Source organism: Gasterosteus aculeatus, chromosome 14, assembly GCF_964276395.1.
Source record: "Gasterosteus aculeatus chromosome 14, fGasAcu3.hap1.1, whole genome shotgun sequence".
Lineage (NCBI taxonomy): Eukaryota > Metazoa > Chordata > Actinopteri > Perciformes > Gasterosteidae > Gasterosteus > Gasterosteus aculeatus.
The window spans coordinates 12,963,727-12,980,118 of record NC_135702.1 but is presented as its reverse complement, the minus strand read 5'-3'; the positions used below and the strand labels follow the sequence as shown (position 1 = coordinate 12,980,118).

Sequence of the window (16,392 nt, the reverse complement as noted above, 5' to 3'; positions counted from 1 at the left end):
AAACCAGAAAAGTGGAGGCTGTTATGGCAGCAGATTGTTAAGATGCTGTTTGTGTTATCTACGCATACATATGGGTATGTGGGTATATATGTATATATATTGTTGATATTATTGATTTTTAATGCATATCTGAAAATCAATACAAATTTTGATCACAAAAAAAAGATTGCACCACAGCATTGATAGTAGGTATAATTTTGGGAGCATGAATGTGGCCACAAATTAAAATTCATTGCAATCAACACTTAAGGTACTTAAGTATCCACAATTGAAAAGTGGTTCATGGTTTGGGGAGCATGAGTCTTTTAGATGTGGCCTTCTGTCCTATAGATTCATACATATCTGGTGGAGCAATTATATTTTCAACAGATGGCAATGCACAGGTCACCAAAAACATTATGGTTCATCCTCAGTGGGACGATGAATATGTACAATGAAAAATGATGGATTTATGGAAATCCAGCCATGGGTCTTTGATTCAATATATATATTTTAAATAAAGGCCATCATTGCTTTCCAAAACCACCCATGGGTTAATCTGAGGAAAACTTAAATGAACGTTTTTTAAGTGTTTGAAGTTGGAATAAATGCACTTGTTGATGAACAAGACAAAAATTTAAAACTGTGCCAATATGATGACCGTGACAATACAATTGATCAACCAAGAATGTAGCCCGATTTCCCAGTTCTTTTTAGTTGTAGGATTCAAAGCCCATGTTACATCTTTAAATCCAATGTTACATGTTAATTATGCAAAAAAACAAACGCTCGTAACAAACACACAGAAATGTGCTTGAGCTGTAATACTTTTTAATATTCAGCAGCGGCATCTGTGGTTAATAAACGAGCAGCGCACGTGGACACGCGTCCACTGATTGAGAGCCCGGGCTGGGGGCGCGCGGGCAGGGGGCGGGGCCTGGGACGATAAGGTAAAGTCGGTCCGCCGTCGGTGACTCCTCGCAGAGGAGGCAGCAGAGTCGGGATCTCTTCAGCCTCCGTGCTGACGGCCAGAACAACCAACGATTGGCTTTAAAATGAGCCGTTCTCTGTGTTTATGAAGTCTCCCCTTCGAAAGAGGTACGTTTATTTTATTCTTCCCCTCCGTCCCGCAGCTCACTTCATTTGCAGAGTTAACGTCACTTCTAATTTACTGAATGGATCGTTATGATTATTATTTTTTTTCTATTCATTCGTGATTATTTTTTAATCACCTGGAGTTGATATTTTGTTTTAATTGGCCACTGATGAGCACATTATGAACATTGTTTTTTCCCATCATCATTTGGTTAAGTTGATACATGCTGCTTGATGTTGAGTCACTGTTTATTCCCTGCACACCTCAGAGGTCCTCGCAGGTGAACTGTGAAGCAAACACGTTTCATCTTTATAATGAATAACAACACTTTCCCTTTGCAGCCTCATTTAGATGCATTGCCAGAACATCCCCCCTCAACAGGTAGGCCATCTCTAAAACACAGAGGATGTAAATAAAGATGATTTGTAATTATAAAACCAAGTGAGGGATGTTTAAAGCTGCAAAGGCTCATGGTTCGATGCGGGAAATGAAATAACCTCTGGGATAAAGCAGTCATTTGGGAATAAACTCCAACAAACAATCCCCTCAGAGGAATGGAAGTTTGGGGGGCAGGTGCTCAAAACAAAACAAAAGGGCACCCGCCGCCCAAATTATTCAACTTATATATTTATTTGTGTTAACAAACTAACTCAAGTTGAATAAATAAACGAATAACAGGCGACAGCAGACATAACCAGGCCATATTGTACTTCGTGAAAGCAATACGAGAGGCTGTACTTTATCGTCAATAATGTTACAGTCCAAGGGTGTTGTTAGCGGCAACCTTCAAACTTTCTATAAATAGTAAGTAAATAGCTGCCTTTCAGCAGAAATAGCCACCAAACGTTGTGTATCACATTTCAGTAGCCTAGAGAAAATAGTCCCGTCTGTTGCTAGGCAACAGAGAAACAGCATTGAAAACTTTAAGTTTGTTAGCCTAGCACCAGAAGTTGGTTGATAATTAGCAAGGAGATCGACATTAATTTGTGTGTCTGAAAACATCTTTCGTCTCGCACTCATTCATGCATTCATTCACATTGCTCACGACGTCCACTTGAATTGCCCTCTTTAGCTAAAAGGTGCCATAAAACGACTGCGAAAGCTCGTATTGCCCGAAACCGGTTACTTGCAGGTCCTTTTTTTCGGCGATTGCCACGGAGCTAAAAGCTGAAATGGCAACTAAGGTTACACCGCTGCAGTTTCCTGACCTTCTGCTTTTGGAGTCTCTCTTTTCTTGGCATTATGCTGCAAAATTTGTAAACGAGATAAACAATGTTGTGCATAATAATTAACAGTGATTTACCTAATCTTAATAAAGCTGACAACACACACACACATTTTTAAAGCACAAGCAGCATTACACTAATAACATACCACAATATACTTCACCAGACTGCCGTTTAGCTTAAGACCTACCTTTCATTTCAATAATAGAATTCAATTAAACAAACTAGTGCATTTAAACTGCCTTTAAATTCTCTGCATGTCTGTATCTCTGTCCCTCTCTCTCCTCATTAAACATTACAAGCGTCAAGGAAAAGGCTTTGAAATCAGTTTTAGAGTTTTTTTGTTTGTTCATTTTTTAGGAAACGTCGGACCAGTTGGGACGTAATATTTTCAGCGGCGCTAATGATGTGGTTAATTTATTACCAAACAACGTCGGGGGAGGGGGGCGCCAAGCGAAGGAGGGAGGCTTGTGAGGCGAAATTCTCACAACTCAAATAAATGCCCCATCAGATATCAAAACACACGTGGGGGGGAATTGATGACAGAGAGAGTAATTTTTTTTATTTTAAACATTGAATGAATGAAGAAAAAAATGGGCTCCAGCAGAAGGGGCACTTTTCTCATCCAGGGCAAAAGGGCAGGTGCTTGACCATCAGGAGTGCATCTGTGCACGTGCCGGAAAGTACACATAATTGTCTTTAAAAGGGAGATGTGCAGCTACTGTTCAAGGTTAATAAGATGCATGATATTTAACCGGTTTCACATAGTGCATTCTTTCACAAATGGACTTCTAGTGTAGTCATTTGTCATGCACCGCTCCACAGATGTGACACAAACTGTTACAGAGTTGGTAAAACAATCCAATTAGTTAAGTGGGTCTAGTGGCCGGAGCTGACAGCTGAACACATTACCATGTTGAGGAGATCCATGTGCGTCCTTGAAAAGGATGTGGTCTCTGGGAACTCTCCATACTCATTCACCCTCTCCGTCATTTATCAACCAATCGACACATTTCTCAGGTAATCAATAAATGAATCGGTCGAAAATAATTGTTTGTTTTCCGGGCTTGCGGCTCGTAGGCAGCAATAAATCAGACGTGCAGCAGGTTAGACAAAGGGCTGCGGCTGTAATCTTTTCTTCCACAACACATCACAATGTGTGTCGCTAAATATGACAAATGTAGAGGGATTTGTGAAACACAAGGCAGCACAGTTTATGTTCCAGAAAAACAAAATGCAGAAAGGATATGTTGTCAGGAGAATTGCTGATATTCTGCACATTACGCTTGTGATAGTGAGCCTGTGAGCTGCTGCTCTGAAAAGGATGTGGTCGGGCTACATTAAGAAATGTAATACGCTCGCTGATATTCTGTGTGGGTGAATTCAGGTTAAGGACCAGTCGAGTTGCCGCATTCTGGATGAGCTGCAGAGGTCGGATGGCGGTGGCGGGTACATTTTCGGGTGGTGTGCAGCCACCCACAGTCAAACAGGCAGGGATTTGACCTATGCTGATAACTGTCTCGTATTGGGAAAAATACAGGCATCAGCATCAGCATAGTAGGAGAAGCCATGTGAGTGATTGACAAAGCCGAGACAGTTGTTGTACAGAGAGAAGAGAAGAAGGACTGAGCCTTGGAGGACACAATGGTGAGAGGACATGGTTCAGACACAGATCGTCTCCAAGTTAAGCGGTAAGCGCAGTTGTTGAGATGTGAGATTATGGAGAGAGCAGAGCCCGAGACACGCAGTTCACGGAGGGAGGAAATAAGGATCTGACGGTTCGCTGTGTAGAAATGCAGCAGAAAAGTCAATGTAGAATGTTTGTCTGGGAATGTAGTCACAGGGAGGATTAGAAAATGAGGAGCGTGTATCATTATCTTTTTTGTAAACTAGGGGTGAGGGGAAATGGGGGAGGATGAAGAAGTCTGAAGAAATGGGGAAGAGTTTTTGAGGGTTGGAAAATGACTATTCTGGTTTGGTAAAACAAGCTTTTAGCTGCGGGGGTAGAAAGTAATGTTTGTGGCAGAGCTGAGATGCCCTTCTTCAAGGAAAAAGCGTCATCTTTCCATGAACTAATGCAATAAAATGAGCAGTGCACCTGTGAATGTCTGATGTAAAGTGGAGAGTAAGGATGTCCCCGGATGGCTTTTAATCAAATATTCCCTGCAGGGAAATCCAAATGTGCACAGGCTCACTGCTGGGATGAGATGCTCTTTAGGGCGCAACTAGTGACGGCCATCTACTAATTTCTCTATTCTTTTCAATTACTTATTTTTCAAAGTCATAATAATAATAATAAGCCAATCAGAAGTTGCTGAAATTGGCAAATATTTGGTATTTTGCTTGATAAATGACAATTAGACATCTTAACATTGGATGAGGACATCTTTCCTATATGCCAATGTATTGTATTTTTATTGTATTGTAGGGATTTTCTTCTGATTGTTTCACAGATGGAGAAATGCAAAGGTTCTACAACCGCCTGAATGATTCTTAAACATGAGTCAGCATTTTTGCACTTCCGGTTCCCTTTCCTCAATGCAATGGGTCCTTTTGATTTAATTTTTCATTAGTATGTCATTGATAAAGTATGTATTATATGTATTATAGCAAGCTTTAGAGATTTCAACCTTTTTAAGCTTTTTAAAATAGGTGGTCGCTAACAACCCCTGAAATGAGACAACTGTATTAATTTCATTTCACTACCAGATCATAAAAGTGGTGTTTATAAGTGAACAACACTTTTCTAGTTTGTTGCAGAAGAAAACGTGTAAGCAACTATTCAAAACCCAATGGTGCTGCGGCATGCTGTTCCTCTTGTTATTTCCTGTTCTGTTCTCAAAACATGAGCAGCTCAATTTTGCATTTAGTCTGATAGTCTTACTTCCCTGGAGGAAGGAAATGATGAAACAAATAAGCCAAAAAGATGAGACAGTCTGAGAAGGTCATTCAACACATCCTACGCCACTTCATCGCTTTATCCCCGGTCCTCCGCTGCTCAGACATGCATGAATCAAACACAAAGCATAAAGACAATCAGAGGATTTTTTTTAACTTTAAGATCAAGCTGCTTCTTAAGCCTCAGGGCGAGCAACCACCACGGCATGTGCAAATTATATACAGGTCAGCCGGGCAGCTTTGGGTCTTCGGCGTGTCTCCTTTCCCACATGTCCCTTTTTTTTACCAGAATAAAGTCTGTTTTAACTCTGCCTCGGGGGCGATGTAAATCTATTTCCCACCTGACACCTTTTTTTTCATTTACTGTAGACCTCAAACAACCGGTGGGCTGAGGAAATACACTTTTTAGATGCGGTTAATCTCTTTGGCGCAGGCACTTCATCACACACGAGAAATGTCATTACAAGTGAACAAAGCCGCTCCAAGTATCACCCCGTTCATCCGTCCCCTGCTGAAACAATCCAAGACAACCATTTGTCGCCGCTTTCAAATTCTCCCTCCGGCTACTGAAATCCCGCCATTGAGTGTTTCCTTTGGCGGATTTCGTTCGTAACGGCATGCGCAGCGAGCGAAAGCCTTTGATCGAGCGCGGCCACGTGACGAGATGCCGCTGCTCTACAAAGGCTTTATCTCCCGCTGCTTTTGCTTTCCTTTTTTTCCTTCCCTCGCTGCCGTTTATCTCACTCAGTGACATCCCAGATCGCCAACACGTACATCGAGAGTGCTGCTGAGTGGGACTATCAGCGGGCCGAAGCCTTTGTCTCGGTAATATAGTTCCCTCCCCAAGGTTCAATTCCTGGCCTGTCATCCGCGGTCTGAGTTAGGGGCAGCTTGCAGACACGAGACCTTCAAGGAACCCATCGCAGTCTGCGGCGGAATTATCTCTGCTTTGATTTATCTTTGTGTTCCCAGCATGGCCGGCGGGTTTTCTCATAATGCCACAGATGATTGTCGCTGTGCACCCATGGATCATTACTGCCGCTGTGGTGTCCTCGTCTTTCCCCTGTTGCTTTTGATTATGTCTATCCCATTGTTTTTATTTTCTATTACCCAGCACCCCTTCTGCTCGCAAGCTCCGTTGCCTCCTCCCAGTAAATAGATTTTCTGGCGAGAAAATTGATCTGCCTAGTTAAATAAATCTTAAACAAGACTCAGGTGTTAGTAATGGGACTTTTATGGTCTGAGTTGATTTTTTTTTTTTTGATTAATAAGAAAATTGCAAATGCCATGTAGTTCATTCTAGCATAACCCCTGTTTACAGTAACGCAGCATTATGGGGGAGAATAATTTGTAAACTGAATCTAGACTGGACTGAATCTAGGAAAACCCTTTAATCATAAACTCTGGGCTGGGGGAGGGCTTTTTTTTATCAATTTGTCATCAATGCATTCTACTTTATGTGGAACGTTTGAAATAGTTCCCACGATGCTGAAAAAAACCCATTACTTAACGAGGCAGTGTGGAGGACACAGCGGCATCTAGAGGCTGTGTCCCCCCCCCCCCGCCCCCCCCGTTAGCCCCCCTCTTAACCTTGGCTAGCTTCAACGTGGAAACTCTCTGGAGCCAGTGTTCAGTTTGCTGGTTTTAGAGCTTCAAATGGTGCAACATGTCGGACCTATTTAGATATTCATTTTAAAGTAATGAGAACACAAATTCTGTTAGTTTAAGGCACTCCTACACGAATGAAAACATAATTATGAATATTATAATAGATTTCTGCTAATCCAGCACTCTAAATCCCAGCTAATTAGCTGTTTCTGCCGCCTTTTAGTGTGAATATTTTTCATTTCTGTTAAACATACTCTGTATTAAATACGACAAAACTCTGGCACTGTTTCTCTTTCAGAATATGACATCATGCCAAGGGACCCCGCTAGAGACCTCGTGATAGATGGCGTGTTGGCAAGAGTCCCTGCATCTCCAAATTAACTGGCGGAGCAGTCTGTGCAGCATGAAAAGCTTTTACCTGCTGCATTAGAAGGAGCAGAACGGGGCAGCTGTAATTAAGATCAGATGAATGGTATCAATCTGCACAACTCAATGCCCCCAACAGATCACCATGGCTGCTGCTGAGAACACCAGTGTTTTCCCCGGGGCAGCCCGCTGTACCAACTGCAGCTCCTTCGCCCACCCGAGGGTGGATGTGGCCAAGGCGGTGGTTTTAGGGCTGGTGCTCGTGCTGTTTGTCGTGTTCGGGGTCCTTGGCAACATCCTGGTCATCCTGTCGGTGATGCTCCACCGGCACTGGCGCTCCGTGACGCATTACTTCATCGCCAACCTGGCTGCGGCGGACCTGCTGCTCAGTTCCGCCGTCCTGCCCTTCTCCGCCACCTCGGAGGCCCTGGGCCGATGGGTGTTCGGCCGCACCTTCTGCAGCGTCTGGGCCGCTCTGGACGTCCTGTGCTGCACCGCCTCCATCCTCAGCCTGTGTGTGATCTCCATAGACCGCTACCTGGCTGTCAGCTACCCTCTGCGCTACCCTGCCATGGCCACAGGGCGACGGGGCCTGGCGGCGGTGGCGGCTCTCTGGGGGCTCTCTGCAGCCATATCTGTCGGCCCCCTGTTTGGCTGGAGGGAGCCCGAGCCAGAAGACGAGTTGGTGTGCCGCATCACGGAGGAGCCCGGCTACGCTTTGTTCTCGGCGCTGGGGTCCTTCTACATACCTCTGGCCATCATCCTGGCCATGTACTGCCGGGTGTACACTGTGGCGAAGAGAGAGACGACGACGCTCCGGAAGAGCAGCGAGGGGGGGGGCGTGGAGACGGAAGGGGTGATGCTGAGGATACACAGGGGGAACGCTGCTCAGACGGGGAAGCCCGAGGGGGGCGACGAGGGGGCTGCACCACATAAACGCAGCACCTTTTCGCTGCCAAGGCTGCTGAGGTTCTCAAGAGAGGAGAAGGCCGCCAAGACTCTTGGAATTGTTGTCGGGTGCTTTATTCTGTGCTGGCTCCCTTTTTTCCTGGTTTTACCCATCGGTAGGTACCTACCGAATCTACCTACCTAAACCTCTGCGTGAACACCGTTGTGCGCATCTTATTTTGTTCTTATCGTATTCATAGAAGAAGAAAATAGTCTGCTTATCTGAAAAAAAGACTTCCTGTCGAGTTGCACGTAGAACAGGGATCCTCAAAGATTCCTCCGGTTCCTCGTGTGAGAGTGAAAACAGTCAACAGGTTCATCGCTACGAGCAACTCCTCTCACATTATGTTCACACTGCCATCCCATGCATCGTTACAAAGGTATCCATTAGAGCAACATTAATAAAATAGAAAACGGTAGCGTGGGAGACGTTTACTTTTGACACCTCAACAAAATGCACAAGTTTAAATATTAAATACATATCTATATTTATGTCAAACACACTAATGAGCTTTTCATAGACTCCATTATATTGATGGTAATATAATGAGGGCCAAGAAACGGGGTGTAACTTCAATGCAAATAACAAAAAAGGAACATTAAATGATGGATCTGCTGTATTATCTGACTCTAAAAAAAAAAAAAAAGGATTTGAATGAGTCAGAAATATATTGATGCCAAAATGAGAGCTTGGATGATTAATTTGAAACATTTTCTTTTAGGGTAAAGGTAAGACTGAATAGAAATGAACTAATTAAGGATTATTCCGCTGTTGAAGTCAAACATTACGGTAGATACGTATGAGCTACACTAGGAAGAAAAATTAGGATATATATTTCCTAAGGAATGGAGGACCTGGACTAGTTTTTATTTCACATATGCTGACATTATGCAACGTTATTGCATTATTAGTTGCCACGTTCTCTTGAGATCATTTTTCTGGACTCCATATTCAATTAACTACACCTACATTTTTATCGGACCCTGTGAAAGAAGGCGATAACAGCAATGATTTCGGAGATATACGAGAGGACAAGCTCAACCATTATGACGCCTAAACCAAAATCTTAATTGCCTCTGAAATACTGTAACACTCATCAAGTGACTGTGATATTCAGCAGTTACGTCGCTGGTCCGGTGGGGTTAATTCTGAAAGGTGTATTTTGTTATAGAAGCTGTGGTCTTATTGAAGGCAAAATCTATTACACCGGACAGAGCGGACGCAGGTGAAACGCATCCTCTCTACAAATAATACGTTTTATCTTTTCCGCTCTTTTTTTTTTTTTTTTTGCCATAACCGGTGTTATTAAAAAGGACTCAATGTGTAAACAGTGTAAACAAAAGGGTCGCTCTACCAGAAAGCGGGAGCTGCTGTCTGTGCTGAATTGATTGCCAAGTCTTTTGAAACAGGGATTAAGACTACACAATAACCAAGTTATTTATTTTGACTTTAGTTTAACTTTCATGCTGAAGTCATTAGTCTTCATGAAACATTTTGCTGAAGGGATTTATTTAGGCAAAACACCGTTTTAAATAATAATGACATGTACAATGTCTTTACGTTAGTTGTATAACCAAGCTCAAATGTCTAACAACACTATGAGGCTAAATGCGTGCACAGTGGTGTTTTGAGCTCAAATATATTGGTAACGTCAACAATAAGACCACAAAGGTCTAACTCCTGCTGGGGCTACAGGGAAAGTCAACGGAGTCATTTGGATTCATCATCTAGGAACTGTGTATGCACGTACAAAGTTATTTTGCCAATCTATTCAGTAGATGTTTAGATATTCCAATGAAAAGGTGCTGCGATAGTGTTGATTTACATTTAATGGAAGATTTATTCTGGGGAAATCCGTTTTGATTTTAGTCAAATTTGAGTCAATGCTGAAGTCGTATTGTTGTCAGACAGTCTCATGACACTATTTTACATGGCTGTAAAACGAGAATTAAGAACACCTTGAACCATGTGTCAAGGCATCTAGACTAAGAACGTGTCACTGACTGACTGTAATTCTTTCATGTCATATATATTCACTGGTTATCAGAAGAATGAAATACCCAGCAAAGATACTTTTTATATATTACTAAGGAATCAGATGCAGTTACAGAGAAGTGTAAACTGTTATCATTATCCTTTTCATATGTCATTATGAATTTGTGGCTGCTGTTGTCGATACTTGCATCCCTTTGTCCATCCTCAGAGTATTTGTATTAGCTTCCCCGGCCATCTGTCTAACAGCTGACAAGTAATTTTACATAAAACACACGTGTTCACTTCATCGGGCCGCTAGAGAAAAGGTCAGGGGATCCCCAAAGTCTGGATTCAACCTTAAGGAATATCTGATTTAATGGCAATGGATCTAATATTTGTTCAGCTATTTCTGTCCAGACCAAAGTAGTGAGCAACCAGCTGACCAACATTGCCATCCATAGAGCACTGCCGCTATCATGGCCAAAAATACAAACGGAGCCTTGTTATAGCTCCGACTGCGGCTTAGCATTGTAGCTATTCTGATGCACGAGCCGTTGAGGCATGAATCATTGGCATAATGACGCTTGATGATACATTTTGCTCTATGAGCACAACAGCAGGCAGGACAGGCCGCCATCTCCTATTCCCCTTTGTGCCTTCTGCGTTTCTCAGAAGGGACTTCAAGAAATTCAATTATGAGCGACCAAAGAGAGCAAATAAAAGAGCGTAGAGGTAGAAGAGAGAGGATGGGCTTCGACTGTGAGAGGAAATGGAATGAACCAAACTATTGCTCCGGCATATGAAAGCTATTATAGATAGCAAGCACACGGCCTAATGGGCTGTGATGCCTCAGTCACCCTGTAGCCTCCCTAGGCAGCCAGTCATCGGAGAATAGTAACGCATTTCAATTGAGACGGACCTTCACGGCTCTGATAGTCTGAGATTCCATGAGAGAGGTGTTAGAAAAAAAACACGATGAATTACCCATTTTGTATTTCTCCTGAGTACTTCTGGTGGGAAGCATGTTTCGTGCACATGTTTGTGGCCACACGGAAAGCCGGTATCACTTGCACAGTATGCTCATAAAAGGAGGGGAATGCTGCCCACCAACGGGAGCATGTAAACATGTGGTTTGCTGTGAAACATGGCTTTTGTGGGAAATTGGTTTAGCAAATTGATTTATTCATTAAAATGATCCCATGAGCCATGTATAGCAGAACATATAGAAGAACTTTCTTACAATGCATATTTACAAAATGATTGATACTCAATCGTTTTTCCGATTTGTCCCAAAATGATCCCAAAAATTATTTTAGTTTGCATGCAAAACTCAGAAAATGCACAATTGGACCAAAATGCAGATGAAGCCTGTACGTTTATTAGACATGTGGAAACGGGTTCCAGGTTCAGGGTCTAGTTCGGGCTACAGAAGCTTGGAATAAAAAAAACATTACAACCTTGAAGAAATGGCTTGTAATAAATTAAACGTGGACTGGTACATGAACTGAGAGGCTGATGACGGAATTAGATGAGGAAGGGCCGGTAATATCCGAGCAGATGAGGAATGTGGGAACACGTGTGTAGATCAGCCCTTGTCAGGTAATGGGGAAAGGAGGGAAAGTCAGAGGGCATCTGGTGGGCAATGCTAATGAAGAGGTAATGAAGGGGCCTGCTGAATCGGGAATGAGGCTGGAGAGGAGGGGCAGACAGCTGAACCGAGACAAGTCATTGACTAAAAAATGTTGAGAAATGTTCAGCTTTTACGGCAGACTCCCTTTGCGCTTTCTTTTTCCAGCTGAGACTTAAATTATCGTGGTGGGTAAGTGTCCATTGTCATTCGTATTTTGATTTGTCGCTGTCCGTGTCTGTTCTTTAGGATCAATCTTCCCGTCCTGCAAGCCTTCTGAAACCATCTTCAAGATCACCTTCTGGCTGGGATACCTCAACAGTTGTATCAACCCTATCATCTACCCATGCTTCAGCCGGGAGTTCAAGAAAGCCTTCCACCACGTGCTCCGCGGACGCTGCCTGAGAACTGGGCTGCCATCTGCCAAACCACAGGGACACATCGCCACCCACTCCTCCAATTTGGGTCCTACGCCCAATACGCGCGACGTCCCGGCCCAAAGCCACGTCACTCCATCCTGGTGGGGTTGCTGTGGGCCGCTGTCGACCTCCTCGTCATCGGCCTGTTGTCCGGATCGGGCTCAAGTCCCGAGAAGGAGTCTGCTGAAGGCGTGGTGTCTCTCGGCAAGTGGAACGCCGGTACCGCAGAACCCTTCCGGACACGAGTCGGCCAAGGTCTTACGCCTTTCTCTCGGCGTGACAGGAGAGGCTGTTTGATCCGCGTGATGATGCTACAGTGGAATATTTTAGCCTCCCGCCTTGTGTTTCATGGAACCTCTTTTGCATGCATATTGAAATCCCCCGGAGGCGTCGCGATGCATTCCGACTCAGTGACATTTGCTTCCAGAGCAGGGAGACGATAACTCTGTTGCCTACAGGCTTTATGGCGGTGTAAATGCCTGGAGTGTCAAAAGGTATGGCTTGGGGAAGTGAATGAGTAATATTTCGCCTTCGCTAAATAACCTGCTCTCGACAAAGAGGCCGGAGCAGTACGTGTCAAAGACTTTTAAATAGGAGCTACTTAGTGATCAACAGGAGGAAGGTTGTGAGGTGTGAGCACACCGTCTTTGGACCAAAAGTGCATTGAATGCAAGAATGGACACACAGCTGGCAGGGATCTCTGTCTGCACTTGAAAGCAAATACAATTGATAACATAATCTCATTGAAATGGCATCTTAACAGAACTCCAGAGACCTGATATCTTTAAACATGAGTGGTATTCCTGCAGATTGTACAAAAGCCCTAAAGGGGCGAGACATTCTTAAATTGTATGCTAATCTTGCAAACACTGACAGCTCTGAGATGGTATTTTCTGTTTTACACGTGTGAACTCTCATAACTAAAATAAATGTGTAAAAAAAACAGTTGGGAATTATTGGAGGGGAGAGACATTCAGTGGTTATTTGGATGTGAGATAAATAACAGGGCAACCTCGTGGTACAGTGCAGTCCAACTTTTGTTGAGGCTGCATCAAAGATGCGTTAAATCCACTTTTAATGTTTGACATGGCAGCTTGTGGTGCTGCTGAATAAATGAACAGGTGTTGGATGGTTTTCTCTCTATTTTTGAGTACTGTTCTCGTCCCGGTGCATTTCTCCAGAGTTGTGTTTCACCCGTGCAAACACCGGAAAATACTTCATAATTTCCTGTTGTTTAAAAACTTCCTTATAAGTTATTCAGTGGTTCAACTTTAAACTGACTGACATTCACTGTAATGTGATAAAACAGATGCATACCCTCATTTTTTAGCTTTTCAGTAACCACTGTGTTACATGACGAGCACAGCACAGCGCCGGTCTCTTGTCTTCTTTCATTGGACTGGAAATTAAGCTAACATACCCGCATGCCTTATAGGAGACTTTTACATTTTTCTAAATTATGCAGTGCACTTATGCTCAAACCTAAAGACTCCAAAAAACACTGAAGCGTTGCAGAGTTGCTGGGGTTCATCACTACAAGCCACCCCTCCCACATTAGACATACAGTACTCATTGGAGTTATTGTCGATTCATAAAATGTTGATGAACAGATCTTTGTATTCTTTACCAATGTGCCGTTGTGATGGAGAGACGTCGCTGTGAGGTTGGTGACATACACTTCACAACATGAAAAGGTAGGTTCATTATATTTGAATGTCCCTGCTGCAATGGAGGCTGTACACACATATAGGACTATAACCTACGTCTATGAGTCTGATGACATACGCCAACAGCCAGGAAGCTCTTTATCAACATTGAACACTTTAAGCAGTCAAACCTCTCTGAGTGCCCATCATTGCATGGTGCTTGTGTAGCATGTATAGCATGATGTGTTCATCAGGCAGAAAACAGGCCACCATGTCACACAAATTCATTAACAAGCGTTGTGTGGTCCGGTGTCGAGACGGCGTGAACGTTTCATGGACATGAATTTAATAGCTGCGTTGCGGTCGATCTGTTTCAAGTTCTTCTGAGCTATGAATCATCTGCCCCGTGTTGTTACACAGCTACTGTTCTCTGCTGTGCTGTGATTAAAGGCATTTCTTTCTTACCCTGCAGACATCATATCACAGATGAATACTGAGAATGCTCAGCTGGGAAATGCAAGAGGAGTCCTTGAAGACGGATGATTTTGTCGTTGTAGAATCACCTGAGGTAACGCAGGAAGAGGAGTAACCTTGGTTCTGCATTGCTGTACTTAAACATTATGTTACTGTGAACCGTTCAGGGGGACAAATGTCTGTTTGTAAACTTTGCATCACTGTAACTGTGTAATAAACATGCAGCTCTTGTTGTCTGGCATTATGCGGCCAGGCACTCGGTGTTTCACTGCATTAGGCGGCTAGTACGGCAGAAACCGATGCAGTGACTTTTTATTAGAGGCTGAATGGGAGGAATATTTTTCTCATATTTGAAGGTCAAAGCAAACTCCATTCATCCTCACCTTTTTTCCTGTAAAGCAAAAATTCACAACTTTGCACATCTGACGCTTCCTTCAAAGAGAAAAGAAAGCGTGGAAAAACTAATGATACATGAAGCGACGGCAGTAGTACAGGGAGACTAGAAGAAGGAGAATCATCAGGAACCATCAACGGTCTTATGAGAACAGTGACAATGTGGGGACTCGTCTTATTTAGGGGGGCAAGTCAGGAAAATCTCAAAAGTCAATTGTTTTAGTAAGGAAAGACATCGTTTAAAGTTAGGGTGTGGTTGAATTTAGGGTAAGATTAAGCTACGGGTAAAAATTTAACAGAAGGTGGCTGTAATTCCAGGAAATTAACCCTCAAGGACTAAATTACTTCATGTAAAACAAAACAATGTGCAATGCGCAAAAAGGGATGAAATGTACCCAGAAGTCGTAAAAGCGTGTGTGTGTGCGTGTGTGTGAAGACCAGTCAAGCGGTGTGGTGCCGCCTCCCATCGGCTCAAATATATCATGAATGGAAATAAAGCATCGGGTTCCCATTAAGCGGCTCTCACTGTCAACACCTCATTCAAACCGTGTCGCAGGAGCTTGTCATATTTAGGCAAAGCACGTTGTGATGAATGGGTGCAGGTTCCCATTACTGCAAAGACACACGTGTGCCCTTTAACCCCATGAGTCGACTTAGCAAAGGGCCGTTTCATCACAAATTGGTGATCGTGATCCATAATTACGTTTGGCAGCGAGCAAAGACAGTTGACAGATCTGTAGCTGCGTCAGGAAGCAAAAGGAGCGTCATTATTTCCAATGGGGAAATTATCGTTTGACTGGATTCCTCTGAACTTCTTCTGACAGTCTGACAGTGAATATTCTATTGACACGTTTGGAAGACACAACCTCTGTATGTGGGAAAGCTACGTGAAAGAAAATAGACAAAATCCAACCACTGCTTGATGCAAAAATGGCCTCAGATGCAACATCCCTGTGTCTCTGCGCCGATGCGTTAGGTGTCGCGATTAAAGTTGACAAACTGTCCCCACCGCTTCGCTCTCGTTAATAATTCTCTGTTTCATTGAACGTTTAGGTGACACATCTGTGTCACAAGGGGGGGACTGATTCTTGCCTGCCGGAAAAGATAAGTGGTGTTTCATTAGTGAAGATTATCTCGCTGAACAAAATGTCTTAAGTATCATTAAAGAGTGTATGCCATCGGGTACTCAAGAGTCCAAAAATCCAATGAAAAATTCATCCCTGCACCTTTCTATTCGTGAGCATACACGGACAACACTGCAGCCCTCTGTCTTTTCCCACTAACGATGATGGTTTCATCTCAAAATGTTTGAACACAGATGTTGCTGAATAACGGCAGCAAGATGAAAGAGATCTGACAATAAAATAGTTGGCGTTAAGGTTAGCCCCCCTGATTATTATTTGATGTTAACAATGATTGGTTAGTTACCCATAATAAAAATTATCTTAAATAATCTATCTTAATCTTAAATAAAATGTCCCTCTTTTAGAGTGAAGTCAGCTGACCGGAGGTAAACAATGCAAAACGGTGCCATCATGATTTAATTAGCCGTTAACAGCTTACAGTCTTTGTTAAACCTTGCATGTGTGCGCCTGGACTTGAAATAATGGATTTGAAAAACAACAACCACTAATTATGTTTTTGACAGGACTTTAAGCCTCGGTGTGTGCGAGGCGGCTGATCACATGATAGATGTATTTACTGTAATACTCATGTCACTGAACATGTCTAAACAGC

General features: G+C 43.2%; 1 protein-coding gene across 2 annotated transcripts; it reads left to right on the top strand.

The window, feature by feature from the left end:
• Positions 1–905: 905 nt before the first annotated feature.
• Positions 906–13,269, top strand: adra1ab (adrenoceptor alpha 1Ab). Of its 2 annotated transcripts, XM_040197566.2 has the most exons (4): positions 906–1,077; positions 1,417–1,456; positions 7,106–8,237; positions 11,973–13,269. In XM_040197566.2, exons 3-4 carry the CDS (start codon positions 7,277–7,279, stop codon positions 12,437–12,439), a joined length of 1,428 nt encoding a protein of 475 aa, XP_040053500.1. In that variant the 5' UTR covers positions 906–1,077; positions 1,417–1,456; positions 7,106–7,276; the 3' UTR covers positions 12,440–13,269. The 2 variants fall into 2 exon arrangements, with proteins under 2 accessions (XP_040053500.1, XP_040053501.1); XM_040197567.2 differs by lacking the exon at positions 1,417–1,456 and having other exon boundaries at positions 948–1,077.
• Positions 13,270–16,392: the final 3,123 nt, after the last annotated feature.